At 32.2% G+C, this 24106-nt stretch overlaps 1 protein-coding gene across 1 annotated transcript; it reads right to left on the reverse strand.

Annotated features, from left to right (window-relative positions):
- Positions 1-6232: 6232 nt before the first annotated feature.
- Positions 6233-24065, reverse strand: LOC134728121 (probable E3 ubiquitin-protein ligase makorin-1). Its single transcript, XM_063592560.1, has 7 exons — positions 23955-24065; positions 21746-21871; positions 17722-17945; positions 16884-17098; positions 15565-15779; positions 14930-15040; positions 6233-8322 (listed from the first exon to the last, which is right to left on the reverse strand). The coding sequence occupies exons 1-7, from the start codon at positions 24014-24016 to the stop codon at positions 8016-8018; spliced, it is 1260 nt and encodes a 419-aa protein (XP_063448630.1). The 5' UTR covers positions 24017-24065; the 3' UTR covers positions 6233-8015.
- Positions 24066-24106: the final 41 nt, after the last annotated feature.

Genomic DNA, 24106 nt, shown 5'->3' on the forward strand with positions numbered 1-24106 from the left:
TGGGGGGTTATTTGGTGGTAAACATTATATTATACTCGATTGGGTTTTTTCCTCCATTTATTGTGCAATATATATTAAAGATAATTTACAGTTGGGGCGTTTATGATAATTAATGAATGATTTATATCTGCTGTTGCCTTTATTTATATCTGCACATTTATATGATTTATTTATATATGTTCATATAGTGTTGAAGGTTAAATGTTTAAAGTCATAAGAAACCCCAAATTAAAAAAAAAATAATGCATATGTTTTTATAACTCAATGGATAGTTTTCGTTATATAACTTATGTACATATACTTTTTTCTGAAGAAAATTCTTGAATTTGTTCAAATTTAGAAAAACTTTACTTTATTTTAATTGCTTCCTTTTTCCGAATGCAAAGTGACCTCAGTGTGACCAATCTCGTAAAAATCCGGTGATCGCAATGCGCATGGATGTCCTTAAAATAAACTATTATCTGATTGTACATATTAAACACGTGCTCAATATCCATGCTTTTTGTTTTGGTTATTTGTTGACAAACAGGTGACAATCGTTAAACTGTGGCTTAAAACACGAACTTTAATTACCGGACATATTTTCACAACACTGACCAATTGAAAAAAAATTGACGATTATACGAAATTTACGCGAAAAAAAAAGATAAAATCATGCACAGAAGACTAAGTTTATGATGCATGTATGCATTGGTTCAACATTATTTTTCACCGGTTACTCGTTTATTATGACTTTAACAGTTATGAAAAGTAAAATATTTTTTATTTACTAAGCTCTGAGGAAAATTCAATCGGAAAGTCCCTAATCACATGGCAAAATCAAATGACAAAACGCATCAAATGAATGGACAACAACTATCTTAATCCTGACTTGGTACAGGCATTTTTAAATGTAGAAAATTATAGATTGAACCTGGTTTTAAAGCGCTAAACCTCTCACTTTTACAACGATCTCATCCAATTCCGTTATATTTACAAAGATGCGTAAACAAAACAGACATAATAAATAAATAAGTCAAAATATGGGTACAGCAATTTACATTTGTAAAAAATTACGAAAAGATATTTTCCTTCCATTTCCAAGGATTTGGTTTAAAGTGTTCCAAAGAAAATAATACGCGCCTTTTAATTTAATATTAATCCGCAATCAAAGTCAGGCTTCAAAGTTACTGTGACATTGCGTATTCTAGAGGTGGTGTGAATTCAATAATATTAAAACATTTGACTTTTCTACTCTTTAAAGGAGTATTTCCTATTCCAAAATGAAATATAAATTTAAAGAGTTTGTCCTGCTTTGTTTCATAAAAAAAATAATGTCCAACGTCGATAAAAATATTTGTCTTGGGGAGGGAAACAACCTACTTTGCAAAAAATAACTCTGATACTAAATAAAGGCAACAGTAGTATACCGCTGTTCAAAACTCATAAATCCATGGACAAAAAACAAAATCGGGGTAACAAACTAAAACTAACAAAGATTTCTCTGAATTTGACGTTATCAAGATGCTCCATATTTTGATTAACAACATATATATCACGTTAGGATTACGTCTTTTTAAAACAAACAATTGGCATTTCAGTGCGATTCAACTGTGCCTCTATTCTTGCCGACTTGTTCTCCTATATGAGCCTGACCTCATACAGGACATCTTTTGAAGAAAGAAAGTTATCAATATCCTTTAACTTTACTGTCTGCTATATAGATGCTGTTATCTCACTAAATAATTCAAAATGAGTGACTATGTTGAAGCATCTATCCCATCGAACTTGCGATTAGGGATACAATAAATACAGCTGAGTCTGCCTCATATCTTGACATTCATATAGAAATTGACAATGAGGGTCAGTTAAAACATTAACCACAAGAGGGATCATTTCAGCTTCACAATTGTGAACTTTTCAATTTGTATGTAGAAACATTCAACCAGCGCCGGCATACGGAGAATATATCTTCCAGTAGATAAGATATTTCAGTGCTAGTAATTCCTATCACGATTAACTTGAAAGAAAGTTGTTGCTTACAAGGAAGTTGTTAAACCAATAGTTCCAAGTGGATTAGTTGAAATCACCCCTTCGTAAATTTTACGGACGCCATACTGAGTTGAATGGTCTCTATGGATAATCCGTTTCACAGATGATAGTGATTATGTTTTAATTGCCGTAACTACAATCCAATCCCCTTAAACCCGAATGTGGTGTACTGAATTAGACTTATTTTACCAGCATGAGCAACAAGGCCGGTGCCACATGTGCAGCAGGATCTTATTTTTCTTTATTAGCCAAGGTATTGTCAGCTTATTATCGACTTATAAGTGTAAATGACCCTTTGGTATATTTCATCTCTCTTTAAATACCGTTGTCTCTAATGAATGAGGATATCACCAGCCCAGTAGTCACCACTTCTTTGTTTTGTAAACAGTTCATATATAACTATGAACATATCAATGATAATTCATGTCAACACAGAAGTGCTGACCACTGGGCTGTTGATCCAATCAGGAAATAAAAACTCCACCAGCAGTGGCATCGTCAACCATGGTTGTAAATATACTCATCATAAATATCAGGTATAAAATTTTGTATTTTGAGACCGGCACATTTACTCATGCTCTTCAACTTTGTACTTAATTAGCTTTAATGATTGACAATTTTGACATGAGCGTCACTGATGAGTCTTATGTAAACGGAACGCGCGTCGGATGTACTGAATTAAAATCCTGGTACCTTTGATAACTATTTATACCACTGAGTCGATGCCACAGCTGGTGGAGTTTCGTCCCCGAGGGTATTACCAGCCCAGTAGTCAACACTTCGGTGTTGACATGAATATCAATAATGTGGTCATTTTTATAAATTTCCTGTTTACCAAACTTTGAAATTATAGAAAAACTAAGGATTTATTTTATTCCAGGCATAGATTACCTTAGTCGTATTTAGTAAAACTTTTAGGAATTTTGGATCCTCAATGCTCTTCAACTTTGTACTTGTTTGGCTTTATAAATATTTTGATATGAGCGTCACTGATGAGTCTTATGAAGACGAAACGCGAGTCTGGCGTACTAAATTATAATCCTGGTACCTTTGAAAACTATTTACACCACTGCTGGTGGACGTTTCGTCCCCGAGGGTATCAACAGCCCAGTAGTCAGCACGTCGGTGTTAACACTAATATCAATTATATCGTCATTTTTATAAATTTCTTGTTAACAAAACTTTAATTTTTTCGAAAAACTAATGATTTTCTTATCCCATGAATAGATTTTCTTGTACGTATTTGGCACAATTTTTTGAAATTTTTGGTCCTCAATGCTACTCAACTTTGTACTTGTTTGGCTTTATAACTATTTTGATCTGAGTGTCAGTGACGAGTCTTATGAAGACGATACGCGCGTCTGATGTACTAAATTATAATCCTGGTGCCTTTGATAATTATTTACACAACTGGGTCGATGCCACTGCTGGTGGACGTTTAATCCCCGAGGGTATCACCAACCCAGTAGTCAGCATTTCGGTGTTGATATGAATAACAATTATATGGTCATTTTTTTTAATTTCCTGTTACAAAACTTTGAATTTTTCGAAAAACTAATGACTTTCTTATCCCAGGAATAGATTACCTCAGCCGTATTTGGCACAACTTTATGGAATTTTGGGTCCCCAATGCTCTTCAACTTTTTACTTGTTTGGCTTTAAAACTTTTTTGATCTGAGCGTCACTGGTGAGTCCTATAAAGACGAAACGTGCGTGAGTCGTACTAAATTATAATCCTGGTACCTCTGATAATTATTTACATGAAAATCAATTATGTGGTCCCTTTTTTTTTATATAAATTTCCTGTTAACAAAACTGTTTTCGAAAAAAAAGGTAAGATGTTCTTATTCCAGGCATAGATTACTGTTGCCGTATTTGGCACAACTTTTTGAAATTTTGGATCCTCAATGCTCTTCAAATTTTTACTTGTTTGGCTTTATAACTATTTTGACATGGGCGTCACTGATGAGTCATATAAAGACGAAAAAGGTGCCTGGCGTACTAAATTATAACCCTGGTACCTTTGATAAATATTAACATGACTGGGTCAATGTCACTGCTGGTGGACATTTCATCCCAAAGGGTATCACCAGCCCAGTAGTCAGCACTTCGGTGTTTATATGTATATCAATTATGTGGTCACTTTTTTTTTATAAATTTCCTGTTAACAATACTTTCAATTTTTCGATAATAAGGATTTTCTTATCCCAGGCATAGATTACCTTAGCCATATTTGGCACAACTTTTTGGAATTTTGAATCCTCAATGCTCTTCAACTTTGTACTTGTTTGGTTTTATAACTATTTTGATAGTTTACAAACGACTCGGTGACGCTCAAATATTTTTTTTTTTAAAAAGACCAAATAAAGTTCAAAGTTGAAGAGCATTGAGGACCAAAAATTCATAAAAGTTTGCCAAATACACCTAATTTTAATACATATTTCGGGCCAGGAAATTAGGATGTAAACAATATCATTAGATACATTAGAAAATATCATTTGGTTTTCAGTTTAGACCATTGGTGGTTCAGCGGTACCGTAATTATGATTTAAATTGACATCTTGTACTTCTGTTACAGGCATTATGAAAATAACAACTATTAAAAAGCAATGAAATTCAACACAAGTTTATGTATATAATTGTAACATGGGTAACAAATAAATATTTCAAACAAATACAATTGCTTTAACAATTCCATAAAACAGACATTGGTAAAGTCCTAATAAATGGAGTGAAAGTTCTAGGTAACACTTTCAAGGTGTACCATTAAAAGTTACAAAAAAAAAATACATAAACATACCTAAAGAGAAAGGTTGTTAGGTAAGTAACTTGTAACAAGTTGAAGTCCAACAAGAATATGTCCCCAGTACACAGATGCCCCATCCTCACTATCGTTTTCTATGTTCAGTGAAACGTGAAAATGGGGGAAAATCTCTAATTTATCATTATATTAGAAAGATTATCTCATAGGAGACATGTGTACTAAATTGTAAGTTGTTTGGACTTCAACTTCATCAAAAACCACCTCGACCAAAAACTTTAACCAAAAGCGGGATGCATGGACAGACGGATGAACAGACGGACGGACACACAGACCAGAAAACATAATGCCCATAAATGGGACATAAAAATTATAGACTAACAAACAAAGGCAAAGGCTATTTGTGACCTTAATTTAAGACTCTCCTTTTGCCAAACATTAACCTGTTATTAAAAGGTATTGCTGAAAAATTAAAATTTACAATAGCATATTTTTTTTTCAAATTTCAAAACACAAAAACAGTTCATTCAGAATCTGTCAGAGATTTACCATCAGTTCAAATCATTAAGTAACAGCATTTTAAATGTTTCACTGGCAAAAGTTTGAAACCTATAACAAAAATACTAGACAATTTAGTTAACTCTTTATCTACCACTGACGGATGTATACGCGGTAATTTTCACCGTTTAGTTCGTAGTGACTGATAAATCCGCTTGCCAGGTCACCTGTGTATTCGCAGTGACTGATATATCCGCTGTAAACAATGCATGCGCAGTCGCGTTGACGGATATTCCCGTAAAATATACCACTGTTAAAACTCTTTAGATTGGACAATACCTAAGGGGAATCCCAAAATGAACCAATCAAATTCGGTTTTACAAATGAATAAGCTTTCAATTCGTATATTCTTTTTCATTGAAAGGTAATATGTTTACATTAAAATACATTGTTTTTAACACGTGTTTTCGTTTGAGAATTGCGATTGAAACAATGGACGATCAATGGGCTTCATTCTTCGAATCGGAGGAAGAAGATGAAGGGTTTTAGTGTTTTAAGCAGTCTGATATAGATGAAAAAGAAGTTTGAAGTGTCGGCAGTGATATCAGTTATCCGAAAATAGCGAAACGAGGAACCGGAGTTAGATAACGGCATTGGACAAATAATTTGTTTTTCAACATATTTTACTGGATTAATTAGTGAACATAATTAGATCAAAATCAGAAATATAAAAATTCAAACAATTGAGAATTAATTACATTTTTTATTTTTAATTTCTATACAGTAATTGCTTAATAATTTCATATTTAATTGCACCCCCGTAAAAATTTCCACACTGCAAATTATCTCTGGTAGTTAACCTACAAATCAGCTGCAGTAGCTAACTAATAAGATGTGTGTAGTAGTGAACTCTATGATCGCCTGTGGTAGATAAGAAGTTAAGTGAATTTGGCTGTGTATGTCTCCTTGTGCCTTATAATACCTCTGATCTGCCATAGTTTTGGTACCTTTTTGTGTATATCCATCTTCACAATGATCTATACCTCTGTTCTAGTTATTACCAAGACTTGATTTTGAGTGTACACCTTGCTTCTTAAAAATCTTATTTTCACAAAAGACAGTAACTAAGACTTGTTGTTAAAATTTATCAACCCATTATCAAACATTTCTCTCTTATAAACAATATAAATGCAAATCAATAAAGCTATTTCTGTTAGATTTATACATGTATATCTTATAACTGGCAAATATAAGCCCTACCAAGCACATATAGTATTGAAAAAGTATTAAAAAAAGTGCATATTTCAGTAATTTATTAAGAAGTAAATAAAAGATTATATAAGATTTATTTAACAGAAATTCAATATGCAAAAAAAATATGCATATTTCCGTAATTTATTAAGAAGTAAATAAAAGATTATATAAGATTTATTTAACAGAAATTCGTTTTTTTCCATGTCTTTTTTTTAAAGATATCATCAACCTAATGTGGTTTTAAATTTTGCATATAATATTTATATGTAAGAAAATGAAATTGTATCAGGTACATACATATATATTCATGGTTTTACATCATTCAGATTAAGACAAATTAGTACATCAAAAAAATATAAATGATGCTTTAAAGATACTAGTAAGGGTTATATTTCAATATCTGTTTACACCTATTCATGTTTGTATTGTCGTTGTTTTTTTTTTTTCCAGCCTTGCATGCTGGAAATTAAAAAACAATCACAAAAAGCACATCTGATTAATCTGTTTACACTTTTTGTTGAAGGTCTAAGTAAAAACAATTTGAGTAAAAAAAAATCCTTTCATTTTATATATTGCTTTTTAAACGCTATAACTGAGGTTTAAGATAATACCAATATATGATCACTTTTAAATACACCAGTTTCTACATCGTGGTTTCATAAAAAAATTTAATGACATTCACTTTGCACACTTTGTAGACTGTCTCCTCTATGAGATGTGTCTTAATGTCTCTGGTGTGCCTTAACTTTGATTTTGTATAGAGTGTCCTCTGTGAAATATGTCAATACAACCAACATAAAGGCCATCTACACAGGATGTAAAAAAAAGACAGATATCATTATGTATTTGGGAAGTCAAAGAACACCATAGGCATTCTTCCTAGAGGATATTCCAAACATTTGACAACTTGCTATATGGTATTGGTTTTGCTTATTGTTGAAAGTGCTACAGTGCATTTTAGTCTCTGGTGGATAATCTTTGCATTTGCAATCATACTGCATCTCATTATTTTCATGTTTGTGTTATAGTCTTACTAAGCAACAGATGAAGTGTCAAATCTCAAACACTTAAAAAAAAAAAGAAGCAAAATACCTAAAAATATATGCTTATAAGAATTTCATAACATGTATCTAGAATATATTTGCATGCATTTTATTCTTGTTTTTTTTTATTGGTTTTATCAAGTTTCTAGGCAGCAAGTCAAACACAGTAAATAAAAATCCAACTAACATATATTTAAGTTAGGGCTGTGCTATCTCACAAAGAAACAATGTATAATTTTGCTCTTTACCATTTCTTTCATTAAGCAACATCACTTTACACCTAAATTCATGACTTGATAGGATGCTAGATATACAAGAAACTATATATCATATTACCTAGTTTAGTATAATTGTTAAGATTATGAAAAATTTCTACTAAGGGGGAGGTAATTCATTAATTTATATATAATTCTAGAAAACAACATTCATCACCAAAAGCCATCAAAATCACTGTCACTATCACTATCGCGTCCACCTAGCACTAAATTCAAAATTAAATTGTCTAATTCTTCTTCTAAATCAAGCAAGAAAACTCTATTCTGTCTTTCTTCTAAAAAGTCCCACAAATTAATTCTTTCTATAATGTCTAATGCTCCCTCTGCATCTTGTCGTCTTCGTCTGGGTCGAGGTTTTGGATCTGCTATTGTTCCATCAGGATGAGCATGACGATAGAAACACTTGTCATAAAATGGACATTCTCCCTTGCCTTCCTTGAAATACTTGCATGGTTTATTACTAAAATATAACAGATACTAAATGAAATAAATTTGGAAATTTAGCTTACATATGTTTGTAACTGACATTTTTGTGTGTACCTACTATATAAAATTTAAGCTTCCTTTATTGTCAACTAAAACTATGAATTCTGTGTTAGCTATGAAATATGAAAACCAAAAGGTCAAAGATGAATAGTTGTCTCCTTGGCAATCATACCATATCTCCTTTTCAAATTTCCACCTGTCCGAAAACGCCTATACTTATTTCAATTGCGTCCTTTATTTGTAAACAACATATTTAAACAAATTGGCTGATGCATAAAACAGTCAGGGGTACTACTTGTACAAGTGTATTTTATTTACTTGAAGAAGTAAAAAAAAAATATACACATATAAGTAAATTTGTAGGATACTTATACAAGTGAATTTTATTTACTTGTATAGGTAAAAAAAACTAGAGGCTCTAAAGAGCCTGTGTCGCTCACCTTGGTCTATGTTCATATTAAACAAAGGACACAAATGGATTCATGACAAAATTGTATTTTGGTGATGGTGATGTGTTTGAAGTTCTTACTTTACTGAACGATTTTGCTTCTTACAATTATATCTATAATGAACTTTGCCCATTAGTAACAGAGAACTATATTTGGTAAAAATTTACATAAATTTACCAAATTAATGAAAATTGTTAAAAATTGACTATAAAGGGCAATAACTCCTTAAGGGGTCAATTGACCATTTAGGTCATGTTGACTTATTTGTAGATCTTACTTTGCTGAACATTATTGCTGTTTACAGTTTATCGCTATCTATAATAGTATTCAAGAATACCAAAAACAGCAAAATTTCTTTAAAAATTACCAATTGGAGGGCAGCAACCCAACAACCAGTTGTCCAATTCATCTGAAAAAGGACAGATAGATATTGACTTGATTAACAATTTAACTTCTTGTCAGATTTGCTCTAAATGCTTTGGTTTCATAGTTATAAACCCAAAAATGCATTTTACCCCTATGTTCTATTTTTAGCCGTGGCAGCCATCTTGGTTGAATGGCCAGGTCATCGGCCACATTTTTCAACCTAGATACCCCAAAGATGATTGTGGCCTAGTAGTTTCAGTGGAGATTTTTGTAAAAGATTACTTAGATTTACGAAAAATGGTTAAAAATTGACTATAAAGGGCAATAACTCCTAAAGGGGTCAACTGACATTTCGGTCATGTTGATTTATTTGTAAATCTAACTTTGCTGAACATTATTGATGTTTACAGTTAATCTCTATCTATAATAATATTCAAGATAATAACCAAAAACAGCAAAATTTCCTCAAAATTACCAATTCAGGGGCAGCAACCCAACAACCTATTGACCGATTCATCTGAAAATTTCAGAGCAGATAGATCTTGACCTGATAAACATTTTTATCCCATGTCAGATTTCCTCAAAATGCTTTGGTTTTTGAGTTATAAGCCAAAAACTGCATTTTACCCCTATGTTCTATTTTTAGATGTGGCGGCCATCTTGGTTGGTTGACCAGGTCACGCCACACATTTTTTAAACTAGATACCCCAAAGATGATTGTGGCCAAGTTTGGATTAACTTGGCCCAGTAGTTTCAGAGAAGAAGATTTTTGTAAAAGATTACTTTAATTTACGAAAAATGGTTAAAAATTGACTATAAAGGGTAATAACTCCTAAACGGGTCAACTGACCATTTTGGTCATGTTGAATTATTTGTAGATCTTACTTTGCTGAACATTATTGGTGTTTACAGTTTATCTCTATCTATAATAATATTCAAGATAATAACCAAAAACAGCAAAATTTCCTCAAAATTACCAATTCAGGGGCAGCAACCCAACAACCTATTGACCGATTCATCTGAAAATTTCAGGGCAGATAGATCTTGACCTGATAAACATTTTTATCCCATGTCAGATTTCCTCAAAATGCTTTGGTTTTTGAGTTATAAGCCAAAAACTGCATTTTACCCCTATGTTCTATTTTTAGATGTGGCGGCCATCTTGGTTGGTTGACCAGGTCACGCCACACATTTTTTAAACTAGATACCCCAAAGATGATTGTGGCCAAGTTTGGATTAACTTGGCCCAGTAGTTTCAGAGAAGAAGATTTTTGTAAAAGATTACTTTAATTTACGAAAAATGGTTAAAAATTGACTATAAAGGGTAATAACTCCTAAACGGGTCAACTGACCATTTTGGTCATGTTGAATTATTTGTAGATCTTACTTTGCTGAACATTATTGGTGTTTACAGTTTATCTCTATCTATAATAATATTCAAGATAATAACCAAAAACAGCAAAATTTCCTCAAAATTACCAATTCAGGGGCAGCAACCCAACAACCTATTGACCGATTCATCTGAAAATTTTAGGGCAGATAGATCTTGACCTGATAAACATTTTTATTCCGTCAGATTTTCTCAAAATGCTTTGGTTTTTGAGTAATAAGCCAAAAACTGAATTTTACCCCTATGTTCTATTTTTAGCCGTGGCGGCCATCTTGGTTGGTTGACCAGTTCATGCCACACATTTTTTAAACTAGATACCCCAAAGATGATTGTGGCCAAGTTTGGATTAATTTGGCCAAGTAGTTTCAGAGAAGAAGATTTTTGTAAAAGATTACTTTAATTTACGAAAAATGGTTAAAAATTGACTATAAAGGGCATTAACTCCTAAACTGGTCAACTGACCATTTTGGTCATGTTGACTTATTTGTAAATCTTACTTTGCTGAACATTATTGCTGTTTACAGTTTATCTTTATCTATAATAATATTCAAGATAATAACCAAAAACAGCAAAATTTCCTCAAAATTACCAATTCAGGGGCAGCAACCCAACAACCTATTGACCGATTCATCTGAAAATTTCAGGGCAGATAGATCTTGACCTGATAAACATTTTTATCCCATGTCAGATTTCCTCAAAATGCTTTGGTTTTTGAGTTATAAGCCAAAAACTGCATTTTACCCCTATGTTCTATTTTTAGATGTGGCGGCCATCTTGGTTGGTTGACCAGGTCACGCCACACATTTTTTAAACTAGATACCCCAAAGATGATTGTGGCCAAGTTTGGATTAACTTGGCCCAGTAGTTTCAGAGAAGAAGATTTTTGTAAAAGATTACTTTAATTTACGAAAAATGGTTAAAAATTGACTATAAAGGGTAATAACTCCTAAACGGGTCAACTGACCATTTTGGTCATGTTGAATTATTTGTAGATCTTACTTTGCTGAACATTATTGGTGTTTACAGTTTATCTCTATCTATAATAATATTCAAGATAATAACCAAAAACAGCAAAATTTCCTCAAAATTACCAATTCAGGGGCAGCAACCCAACAACCTATTGACCGATTCATCTGAAAATTTCAGGGCAGATAGATCTTGACCTGATAAATATTTTTATACCATGTCAGATTTCCTCAAAATGCTTTGGTTTTTGAGTTATAATCCAAAAACTGCATTTTACCCCTATGTTCTATTTTTAGATGTGGCGGCCATCTTGGTTGGTTGACCAGGTCACGCCACACATTTTTTAAACTAGATACCCCAAAGATGATTGTGGCCAAGTTTGGATTAACTTGGCCCAGTAGTTTCAGAGAAGAAGATTTTTGTAAAAGATTACTTTAATTTACGAAAAATGGTTAAAAATTGACTATAAAGGGTAATAACTCCTAAACGGGTCAACTGACCATTTTGGTCATGTTGAATTATTTGTAGATCTTACTTTGCTGAACATTATTGGTGTTTACAGTTTATCTCTATCTATAATAATATTCAAGATAATAACCAAAAACAGCAAAATTTCCTCAAAATTACCAATTCAGGGGCAGCAACCCAACAACCTATTGACCGATTCATCTGAAAATTTTAGGGCAGATAGATCTTGACCTGATAAACATTTTTATTCCGTCAGATTTTCTCAAAATGCTTTGGTTTTTGAGTAATAAGCCAAAAACTGAATTTTACCCCTATGTTCTATTTTTAGCCGTGGCGGCCATCTTGGTTGGTTGACCAGGTCATGCCACACATTTTTTAAACTAGATACCCCAAAGATGATTGTGGCCAAGTTTGGATTAATTTGGCCAAGTAGTTTCAGAGAAGAAGATTTTTGTAAAAGATTACTTTAATTTACGAAAAATGGTTAAAAATTGACTATAAAGGGCAATAACTCCTAAACTGGTCAACTGACCATTTTGGTCATGTTGACTTATTTGTAAATCTTACTTTGCTGAACATTATTGCTGTTTACAGTTTATCTTTATCTATAATAATATTCAAGATAATAACCAAAAACAGCAAAATTTCCTCAAAATTACCAATTCAGGGGCAGCAACCCAACAACCTATTGACCGATTCATCTGAAAATTTCAGGGCAGATAGATCTTGACCTGATAAACATTTTAACCCCATGTCAGATTTGCTCTAAATGCTTTGGTTTTTGAGTTATAAGCCAAAAACTGCATTTTACCCCTATGTTCTATTTTTAGCCGTGGCGGCCATCTTGGTTGGTTGACCGGGTCAAGCCACACATTTTTTAAACTAGATACCCCACTGATGATTGTGGCCAAGTTTGGTTTGATTTGGCCCAGTAGTTTCAGAGGAGAAGATTTTTGTAAAAGCTAACGCCGGACGACGGACGCCGGACGCAAAGTGATGAGAAAAGCTCACTTGGCCCTTTGGGCCAGGTGAGCTAAAAATTGGCTTGGTTATCTCCCTTAGTCATTCAGATTTTTTTACTTGTATAGGTAAAAAAGTCATCCTTTCTTCTTGTCTTGAATTCTTAAGATTTCTTTGCTCTAGTAGAATTTTAAATTGTGTACCCTTTGCAGATGTCTTTACTAATTATTTAAGTGTAATTTCATGGACAATGAAATTCCCATTTGTCTGTTATCTTCAGATCACTGCTCATTTACAAGCCCCAAAGGAGCAATTTTTGAAGGCCTTGCACAAATATACAAGATCTTTGCTCAATCAGTTTCTTTGATGAATTAATGAGATGAAACATTGAACTTTAATGAAAAAATTTGAGCAAACCTGGGAAAAATCATTAAAGGCATGATTTAACATCTCAAAACTTGAGGATTTTTGTGGGATTGTAAGAAAAATATACTTATACAAGAAAATTTTTCAGAAAATTAAGGGGAGATTATTCAAACATTATTTATTTACTTATATGTGTATATTTTTTTTCACTTCTTCAAGTAAATAAAATACACTTGTACAAGTAGTACCCCTGACTGTAAAAGATGAAAATCGGCCCAGAATTATTTATTTTACAACGATTTGAAATAGTGAGAGAAATTATTTTATTAGTTTGTGGGTGAAGTTTAAATCATGATTAAGGTGTGAAAATTAATCGAGCAAGTACCAATCAACAAAATACAGCAGAAGAAAACAGAGAACTATAACTACGTTAAATAGCTAATTATGTAATACATTTATGTTCCCTAAAATATGTTATCACTATCTGACCAAATGATACTGGTAAATATTATTGAACCGTAGCACAAGAATTTGTATAATGTCACCAAAAAATCCTCAAGTCCCAGTACTAAAAAAAAATCAACACATCGGGGTTCAGCTGAACATTCGTATATACCAACCAATGATTTTATCCTGGATTTAGAGCGAAGCTTAATAATTCATACATTTATCTAAAATCTATTTTTTGATTTTATCAGAACGATCTTTTACAATCGTCTTAAATATGCAGGAAATGTGTGTCACTCAGTGGGGTAAACACGGTAGTTATTATTATAATTCACAACTTGCGATATATATTACATATAGTCAAATTTATACCGAAAAATAAATCAATAGAAATGGGGCATTTATTCAATAAATTTAGTACAAATTTCCATCGTCAATGTATTTTTCCAAAGAATCAATGATGACTCGCATTAATCAATCAATCACTCAATTGGCACACAAATGTAAGGTAACGAATTCTGCCGAGGTTTGCCGATTGCTGTTTCCTAAGAATTTATCACAACTTTCTATTTCTTCGTTTATTTCCGTAATCCCGAAAGCAACTGAGAATGACAATATTATAGGGCACCACACGCTGGTATGTAAATAACGTGCCATGTTTCAAGCTAATTAACATGTAATTACATTGCGCGCGGCATCACAGATGAAACGTTTGAAGTCAGGTCGTAGTAGTTCCTGTCAATATAATACTTCCATGACCTGACAAACAAGCATTTTAAAATTCATTGTTCTATCATTGTCTATGAATTTTTTAATTAGGTCAGTATAAATCAATTATAACAAATTGGGGCCATGGTTCTGATGGACAATGCCTTCTGACATCAATAGGGTGTAGATAAAATTAGGTTGGGTAGGTGAATTTGGCCATAGTAGTATCATCATAGGACTACTCTGAGTAATTTGTTATCAAAACATTATTTGAACTATTATTCAACCTTTATATTATAATCTTTTGTCTGATCCTTGGCAGGCTTGTTGTCTCTGTGACATATTCCCCATTTTCATTCTCAATTTTATTACTTGTACATATGGAGTACTACAAAAATGTAGCATTATCACTTCTTTGTATATAATAGTTTTAGTTTACAATTTTATTAAGTCTAACTTACCCTAATGCTTTTTTATAACCAGATATTAGTTTCTGTTTTTCTTCATCTGTATCTACCCAGTACATGCTTGGTGTGACGAAATCTGACTGGACTCTACATTCTGGACACGCTCTGAAAAAGAGGTTTCCTTTTTAAAAATGATATTATTATAATCATTATCATGTCTAAAAATTTAAATTTATAATTGGACAAAGATTAACAAGAATAACACATGCTTTTATTGAATTCCATGGTCAACTACCTCTTTTTTAAAACTCTTAATTCTGAAATGCAACATTCTTTAAGGCCAAATATCTTGAGTACAACAATTATTTAATCACTTAACAACTGTAAACGATAATGATAGCAGAAATATCTGAAGACAATTAATCCATAATACAATAGAATTTAAGAATGACTCATTGTTATCAACAGAGTGAAAACTAATGTCAGGAACAGTAGTCACAGGCATTCAACAATTGTTGAAAGCATCCCATCCCTCTAACAGGTCAGCCGGATATTAGTCATTCTTGACTAGGTGATGCCAGGATTTATGTTTTAATTGTTACACATAAAAACCATATTTTAATGTTTAACATTGACAATAGTTGTGTTTTTCCATACCACACAGTTTAACCTGTATTTATATATTATACCTGACTATTTGGTTATCAAACTGTTTTGCCCCTCTCCATTTACGTATACATGGCAAACAGAAGATATGATTACAGTTTGACATTATACCAAATCTTCTTTCTTGGTGATTATCCTTTTCTAAGATATGTTCCATACATATTCCACAGCACTTGTCTTTACTTCTGGCTACAGCAAAAGATAATTCCATGGCCTGTTCATGTTGTTTTATACATTCCTATAATCGTAAACAGAAATACTTACAGTCAATTAATATTGTATGTCCATGCATCTTCGAATTTTAAGCACATACACTACTTAGTTCACACTTTTATGGTGTGCAGATTAACCATAAGCAGAGTATTCAAGTGAAATGATAATAATTTTACAGAATCTTATCTGTAAATATCCCAAATTAAGAAAAAAATTATTATTATTTTTATTTGAGATAATGAGCATATTGAAGATAGGGAAAAAAACTTAAAGGGAGCCCAGTCGCCCATGGCTCCTAGATTTTGAGCTGGGCCCCTAAACTTTCAGATAAATTTAAGTTGAACATATAGAAAATGATTATGAAATATCTGGTCTGGGCTCCCAGTTTAAAATTCCCAAGTTAAGTCCCTGTAATCTGAACATGTTGAACCAACTTAAAACTAACAAGCAAGAATCTATCAACCAAACTTATATCTTCTTTGCCAATATAATTTTAGAATAGATGGGGTGCAAGATTTTTTTGAGAATGGGGATTGACTAAAAGCATAGTCTAGCATTATCAGTTTTCAAGTATTTTGAAGTATTGGTGTCAGAAGGCCCATCTCCAGTACTAAAGCCTTTTTAAAATTTAGTAATGAAAAATGGTGATGGCTTGCAATTATGATCATCCCTCCAAAACTAGGTTCTGTCAAGTTTTCAGATAATTTTAGAAATGCTGACAATCAAACGCTTTAGTGTTCACCGGTTACAGCTTCAAAGATCATTCAAACAATGGATAACTTAGCAAAACAGTTTAAGAGATATAGCAGATAACTTTACCAATCAGCTGAAACTCTGAAGTTTATAAAAAGACAATGATAAAACTGATATCAAATGGCACATAGCTATAAGATCTGATGATCTAAAAATACACGTTAAGGTTCTAAGGGAAAAGAAAAAGAACATATATCACTCACAGTTTATAACAGCTAATTAACCTGGGTAACACATCTGGTAATTACAAGGTAACATACTTTAAGGAGACAGATTAATGTAATAACTTGTTGCCTGTTTCTGAATCCTTATTGTGACTGTGTTTATAAAATATACTTGTATCTTTCATAATAAAATATTATTTACACCAACATACTTTTTGATGGTCTTCTCTCTGGGACTTGTTTTCAGGATGAAGCATTGCTAGTCCACACATATCACAGATGTTTCCATGGAGATATTCACACTCCTCCTCGTATGGACAATGACCTTGGGCAAGGAAGGGGCAGAGTAAGTCTTTACTTCCTTTAACAATACATGGACTAGATGATTCTGTTGTAGGTTCTACAGCTGCTGCATAGGAGGCGGGAACTAAAATAAAATATACATACATACAACTATGACTTTACATATCCTGTCAATCATATTATTCAAATATGATTCTTATAAAAATTAAATAAATATGGTGTAGTTTATTTATCAAAAGATATATAATTTTTTATTTTTTTGTCATTTTTGTAAAAAAAACAAACATTAGAAGATACCAGTTAAGGACGACTAATATGCTCATAATATAATTTATATTTACACTTTTATATGTATGAGGTGACTTTCTCCTGGCAAAACTTGTCCTTTAACAATGGAGGAATTCTAATACATGTACAAATATTCTCCAAATAAGACAAATAAAACATTGTCATATAAAATGATTGTTGCACTTTTTATACAATAAATATAGCTGTCATACTAGCGTAATAAACTTCTAATAAACTGCTAATTCTGTATGCTATTATTCTACCTTAATCTCTATCATAGATTCTTGAAAATTGAAATAAAAAGTAGTAAAATAAAACATTGTCATATATAATAATTGTTTCACTTAGTATATAAAAAAATCTAGCTATAATACTAGCATACTATATAGTTTTAAAGTAAGTAATTATAATGCTAATGGTGTATACATTTTGTACAATATATAAAATATATTATCAAACCTGTTGAGCATGTGTAACGTTGACCTGGTACAAATTCCTTGGCTTTCACCCAATCTTCTGGTTTAGGTGTCATTGGGGATTTGGTTGGTTTTGGAGTTGTCTCCCCTCCTTTCTTCAATGTGACCATATTACTACTGACTGCTGAGTTTTTAGCTGAAACTGTAGGCAGGATATGTACACCTTTAGAGTCCGAAATTTTGGGGTTTAATTTTACATGGTCATATCTACAAAACAATGAACAATTTAATTCATACTACATGTACTATGAGAGACTTTAAGACGTCTTAATTTTATCACATCATGTTCTGTAAAGGTCCTTCCAAAAAATAGCATTCTTGACAAGGCTTTAAAATCCAACACGATTTCATTACAATTAAAACCAGATGCTCCGCAGGGCGTAGCTTTATACGACCGCAGAGGTTGAACCCTGAACGGTTGGGGCAAGTATGGACACAACATTCAAGCTGGATTCAGCTCTAAATTTGGATTGTGATTAAATAGTTGACACAGCATAGGTTTCTGACACAGAATGAAGGTGTTCTAATGAACTTTAAATTTTTGTTTTCTCTTAGAGCAATTCACTATGCTGTTGAATATTAATCCTCTCAAAAAAATGTTTGAAGAAATTTTCTTTTTATTTATGAAATTTCAAATGAGAAAAATTGAACCCAATTTTTTTTAATCACATCCCCCTTTCCCTTATTCCAAAACTAATCTCAATTAAAATTTCTAATGGAGTTTGCAACAATAACTACTAATTTAAATACATCATAATATATTAAGATGTAAAAAAAATGCTTGTTATCACTGAATGGTAAAGATTATTTTAATTTATCAGTTGGTAGTAAAAAGTGAATATACATTGTATATTGTACATAACAAAGATTTAAGTTGATTCTGGACAAAGAAAGATAACTCCAATTGAAAAAATTCTTGCTATTGCACAATATTGTGAAATTAGATATTTCTTGTTGATTCTGGACAAAGAAAGATAACTCCAATTAAAAAAAAATCTTGCTAGTGCACAATATTGTGAAATTAGATATTTCTTGCAAACTTTTTTGGACAAAGAAAGATAACTCTAATTAAAAAAAATTTGCTATTTCACAATATTGTGCAATTAGAAATTTCTTGCCATTGCGCAATACTGTGCAATTGAAAAGACTTGCTATTGCACAATACTTAATATAATAATTTTAGATCCTGATTTGGACCAACTTAAAAACTGGGCCCATAATCAAAAATCTAAGTACATGTTTGGATTCAGCATATCAAAGAACCCCAAGATTTCAATTTTTGTTAAAATCAAACTAAGTTTAATTTTGGACCCTTTGGACTTTAATGTAGACCAATTTGAAAACAGGACCAAAAATGAAGAATCTACATACACAGTTAGATTTGGCATATCAAAGAACCCCATTTATTCAATTTTTGATGAAATCAAACAAAGTTTAATTTTGGACCCCGATTTGGACCAACTTGAAAACCGGGCCACTAATCAAGAATCTAAGTACATTTTTAGATTCAGCATATCAAAGAACCCAACCGATTCATTTTTTGTCAAAATCAAACTAAGTTTAATTTTGGACCCTTTGGACCTTAATGTAGACCAATTTGAAAACGGGACCAAAAGTTAAGAATTTACATACACAGTTAGATTCAGCATATCAAAGAACCCCAATTATTCAATTTTGATAAAATCAAACGAAGTTTAATTTTGGACCCTTTGGGCCCCTTATTCCTAAACTGTTGGGACCAAAACTCCCAAAATCAATACCAACCTTCCTTTTATGGTCATAAACCTTGTGTTTAAATTTCATAGATTTCTATTTACTTATACTAAAGTTATAGTGCAACCAGATGCTCCGCAGGGCGTAGCTTTATACGACCGCAGAGGTTGAACCCTGAACGGTTGGGGCAAGTATGGACACAACATTCAAGCTGGATTCCGCTCTAAATTTGGATTGTGATTAAATAGTTGACACAGCATAGGTTTCTGACACAGAATGAATGTATTCAAATGAACTTAAAATTTTTGTTTTCTCTTAGAGCAATTCACTATGCTGTTGAATATTAATCCTCTCAAAAAAATGTTTGAAGAAATTTTCTTTTTATTTATGAAATTTCAAATGAGAAAAATTTAACCCAATTTTTTATTCACATCCCCCTTTCCCTTATTCCAAAACTAATTTCAATTAAAATATTCTAATGGAGTTTGCAACAATTACTACTCATTTAAATACATGATGTAAAAAAACTGCTTGTTATCACTGAATGGTAAAGATTATTTAAATTTATCAGTTGGTAGTAAAAAGTTAATATACATTGTATATTGTATATAACAAAGATTTAAGTTGATTCTGGACAAAGAAAGATAACTCCAATTAAAAAAAATTCTTGCAGATATTTCTTGCTTACTATACTGGACAAAGAAAGATAACTCTTAATTAAAAAAAAATTTTGCTATTTCACAATATTGTGAAATTAGATATTTCTTGCCATTGCACAATACTGTGCAATTGAAAAGACTTGCTATTGCACAAAACTTAATATAATAATTTTAGATCCTGATTTGGACCAACTTGAAAACTGGGCCCATAATCAAAAATCTAAGTACATGTTTAGATTCAGCATATCAAAGAGGCCCAAGAATTTAATTTTTGTTAAAATCAAACTTAGTTTAATTTTGGACCCTTTGCACTTAAATTTAGACCAATTTTAAAACTGGACCAAAAATTAAGAATCTACATACACAGTTAGATTTGGCATATCAAAGAACCCCAATTATTCAATTTTTTATGAAATCAAACAATGTTTAATTTTGGACCCTGATTTGGGCCAACTTGAAAACTGGGCCAATAATCAAAAATCTAAGTACATTTTTAGATTCAGCATATCAAAGAACCCCAAGGTTTCAATTTTTGTTAAAATCAAACTAAGTTTAATTTTGGACCCTTTGGACCTTAATGTAGACCAATTTGAAAACGGGACCAAAAATTAAGAATCTACATACACAGTTAGATTCGGCATATTAAAGAACCCCAATTATTCAATTTTGATGAAATCAAACAAAGTTTAATTTTGGACCCTTTGGGCCCCTTTTTCCTTAACTGTTGGGACCAAAACTTCCAAAATCAATACCAACCTTTCTTTTATAGTCATAAACCTTGTGTTTAAATTTCATAGATTTCTATTTACTTATACTAACGCTATGGTGCGAAAACCAAGAAAAATGCTTATTTGGGTCCCTTTTTGGCCCCTAATTTCTTAACTGTTGGGACCAAAACTCCCAAAATCAATACCAACCTTCCTTTTGTGGTCATAAACATTGTGTTTAAATTTCATTGATTTCTATTAACTTTAACTAAAGTTATTGCGCGAAAACCAAGAATAATGCTTATTTGGGCCCTTTTTTGGCCCCTAATTCCTAAACTATTGAAAATAAAACTCCCAAAATCAATCCCAACCTTTATTTTGTGGTTATAAACCTTGTGTCAAAATTTCATAGATTTCTATTAACTTAATCTAAAGTTATAGTGCGAAAACCAAGAAAATGCTTATTTGGGCCCTTTTTGGCCCCTAATTCCTAAAATGTTGGGACCAAAACGCCCAAAATCAATACCAGCCTTCCTTTTATGGTCATAAACCTTGTGTTAAAATTTCATAGATTTCTATTCTTTTTTACTAAAGTTAGAGTGCGAAAACTAAAAGTATTCGGACGACGACGACGACGACGACGACGCCAAGGTGATAGCAATATACGACGAAAATTTTTTCAAAATTTGCGGTCGTATAAAAATGTTTATCACTCTATCTGATCAATCATCTGAATAATAAATAGGTTGATTTAAATATGAAATGTATATATATATTTAGCGATTTATAATATATTGCAAAGACATTTAGAAAATTGTTTTATTTCTAACTGTGATATATATTCTTTCAATGAAGTTTTGAAAAATCAATTATCCATTTGATGCAGTTCCACTTTTAAAATCTTAAGAATTGGTTTTTTTAAACTTACCTACATCCGTCTCCATAAGTACATTGTCCTTTTTGATAAAATGTACAGACCATGGATAGTTTACTGGATTTATCATGAGAATATGGACAGCCATCACCTTGACGACAAACCCCATGTAGGAAATACCTGGAAATATACAATAAACCATAATCAATTATAGATATACTTACATGAATCAATTTATCTTTTATTCAACGACTCAAAAAAATGTTTAGAATTCATTGTCTCTGGCAATCTAGACTTTTGCATATATATTAACATCTGCCTGGGAAATTATGTTTGTTGTTAAGAATATATGTTGACATCAACATATATCCTGTTTGTGGTTTGTTTTTTTTGTGTTGCTGAATTTTTTAAACATACACCATACACCCTTTCTAGCCCAGTTGGGATGAAGTCTAACAAACATTATCATATGATAAATACCCATATATGTAATTATGTTTCTTTTGGACACTACATGTATATCCATCTTTTATAAAACTTGATACCATCATGGCATGTTAATTGGATAGAAGACCCTTAGTATAGATATTTTAAGGACCACAGATCCAATGTTAAGATCACAGACCTAAAAAATTCACTGTAAGCACATTGATCAGTTGGCTGCAATCTTACTTCTACTTATTTTCAATGAGTGTTGTGAGTCATTTATGGTATTAACAACCAAATTGAAAATTAGTTTATGCTTTTTACTGATAATATTTGCAGGGGTGGATCCAGACATTTCTAAAAAGGTTTTCCCAATCTAGGATAAAGAGGCGTTCCAACTACATGTACATGTATACATGGTATATGTCACCTTTCAAGTGCATTGATCGTCCAAAAAAAGGGGAAGTTCCAACCCAGACACCCCCTCTATGGATCTGCCACTGATTTGTCAAGTTGATCTATTCAATACAATATTAATGCAACAATCATGACAATAATATTTGGGTAATCATTTTTCTTTTTTACTAGTCTTGGTGGACAGACTTTGTTTTAATAAAGAAGTGAAAAGAGTTGCTTAAAATTGTGATTTAGAAAAGGCAACTCCTAAATAGTGTTAATGATAATTTAAATAATTTGATTTGTTCATTGTTGTTTGAAGATATTCTGTTTCAAATCACCTTTTAATATCACTATTTGGGAATCTGTGACACTTTGACTCTTGACCTCATACATGTACAGCAATCACATTATCTTTGGGAGGGCAATTCTTAATTGTGAAGTCAAAATTTTATTGGCATCTACATGTATGTGATATCCAGTCATGTCACACAAATGGTAAATACATTTGTATGTGTATTGCTGTTCAGAGTCCAAGTCTATCTTGAATAGTTGTTACAGTGTATGTGCTCTGAGTATATTGTGCAGGATAAATATTATATGTGCAAATAGTATCCTATATAGATCATGCAGCAGAGTCATCCCTTTCATTCGATCAATTAATATCAAATTTAATAAGGCAAATATTCTGGACCAATAGTTGGATAGAATTTTAACCTCACATGGCATCAAAATTCATTTTGAGGATAAATACATGTTAATATCAGTTGAATATGAAGGTGAATCACTGATACTTTGTACCAGACAAGACATGCTGAGATTGATTATTAACATGGTAGGTCACATGGTAACAGTTTGCCAGAAGACATGTTACTGTTCCTGAAAAGATTATTCTAACAACAATTATGATGGACGTAGGAAATCTATAGGAAATTGCATGAATTCGATAACCCAAATTATCCCAATGATGCATGAGATTAGTAATGACCATTACCGCCAGGCGTTTAACGGTCATATTCAGCTACCAAAAGCGACAAATTTTCCTGTGATTCAAGAGAGGTCTCAAATAATTAACGTTTACTGTTATTTTTGGAAAAAAAATTACCTTAACGCCATTAGGCAAGAGTTATTTGTCATGATGGTACCCCTTATTACTACCCTCATGCATGCTTCTAGCAGCAAATACTATTTTTCAGTGTTAATGCGGTTGACCTAATCAGAGATAAAACAAACATCTCCCTACATAACTAGACTAAGTATGTGGACAGTGCCATTGGACCGGTATGCATTCTGGAATGTGTGTCCAAATATTTAGAATTCCCAGTAGGCAGTAGAACCATACCAGTCAAATGGCACATGTTGCTGAAGGCAGAATTTGAAACATGAAAAATTTTGACATTAGCCACTGTGGCCTGGGAAGCTTTATACACATTATGCAGACCTGCACAAGATCTTGGAGCTCCAATTAGGAGGAGGAGAGCTTGATTGTCCTCCCTCAGCCATCGGCACAACCGTTAGTTGGTGTTGTGTTGAGAAACAACCGGTGTACGAAACTAAGCTTATGATGCAAGACTTTTAAAAACAGTTAAAAAC

This window comes from Mytilus trossulus, chromosome 1, assembly GCF_036588685.1.
Source record: "Mytilus trossulus isolate FHL-02 chromosome 1, PNRI_Mtr1.1.1.hap1, whole genome shotgun sequence".
NCBI classification, from domain to species: Eukaryota; Metazoa; Mollusca; class Bivalvia; order Mytilida; family Mytilidae; genus Mytilus; species Mytilus trossulus.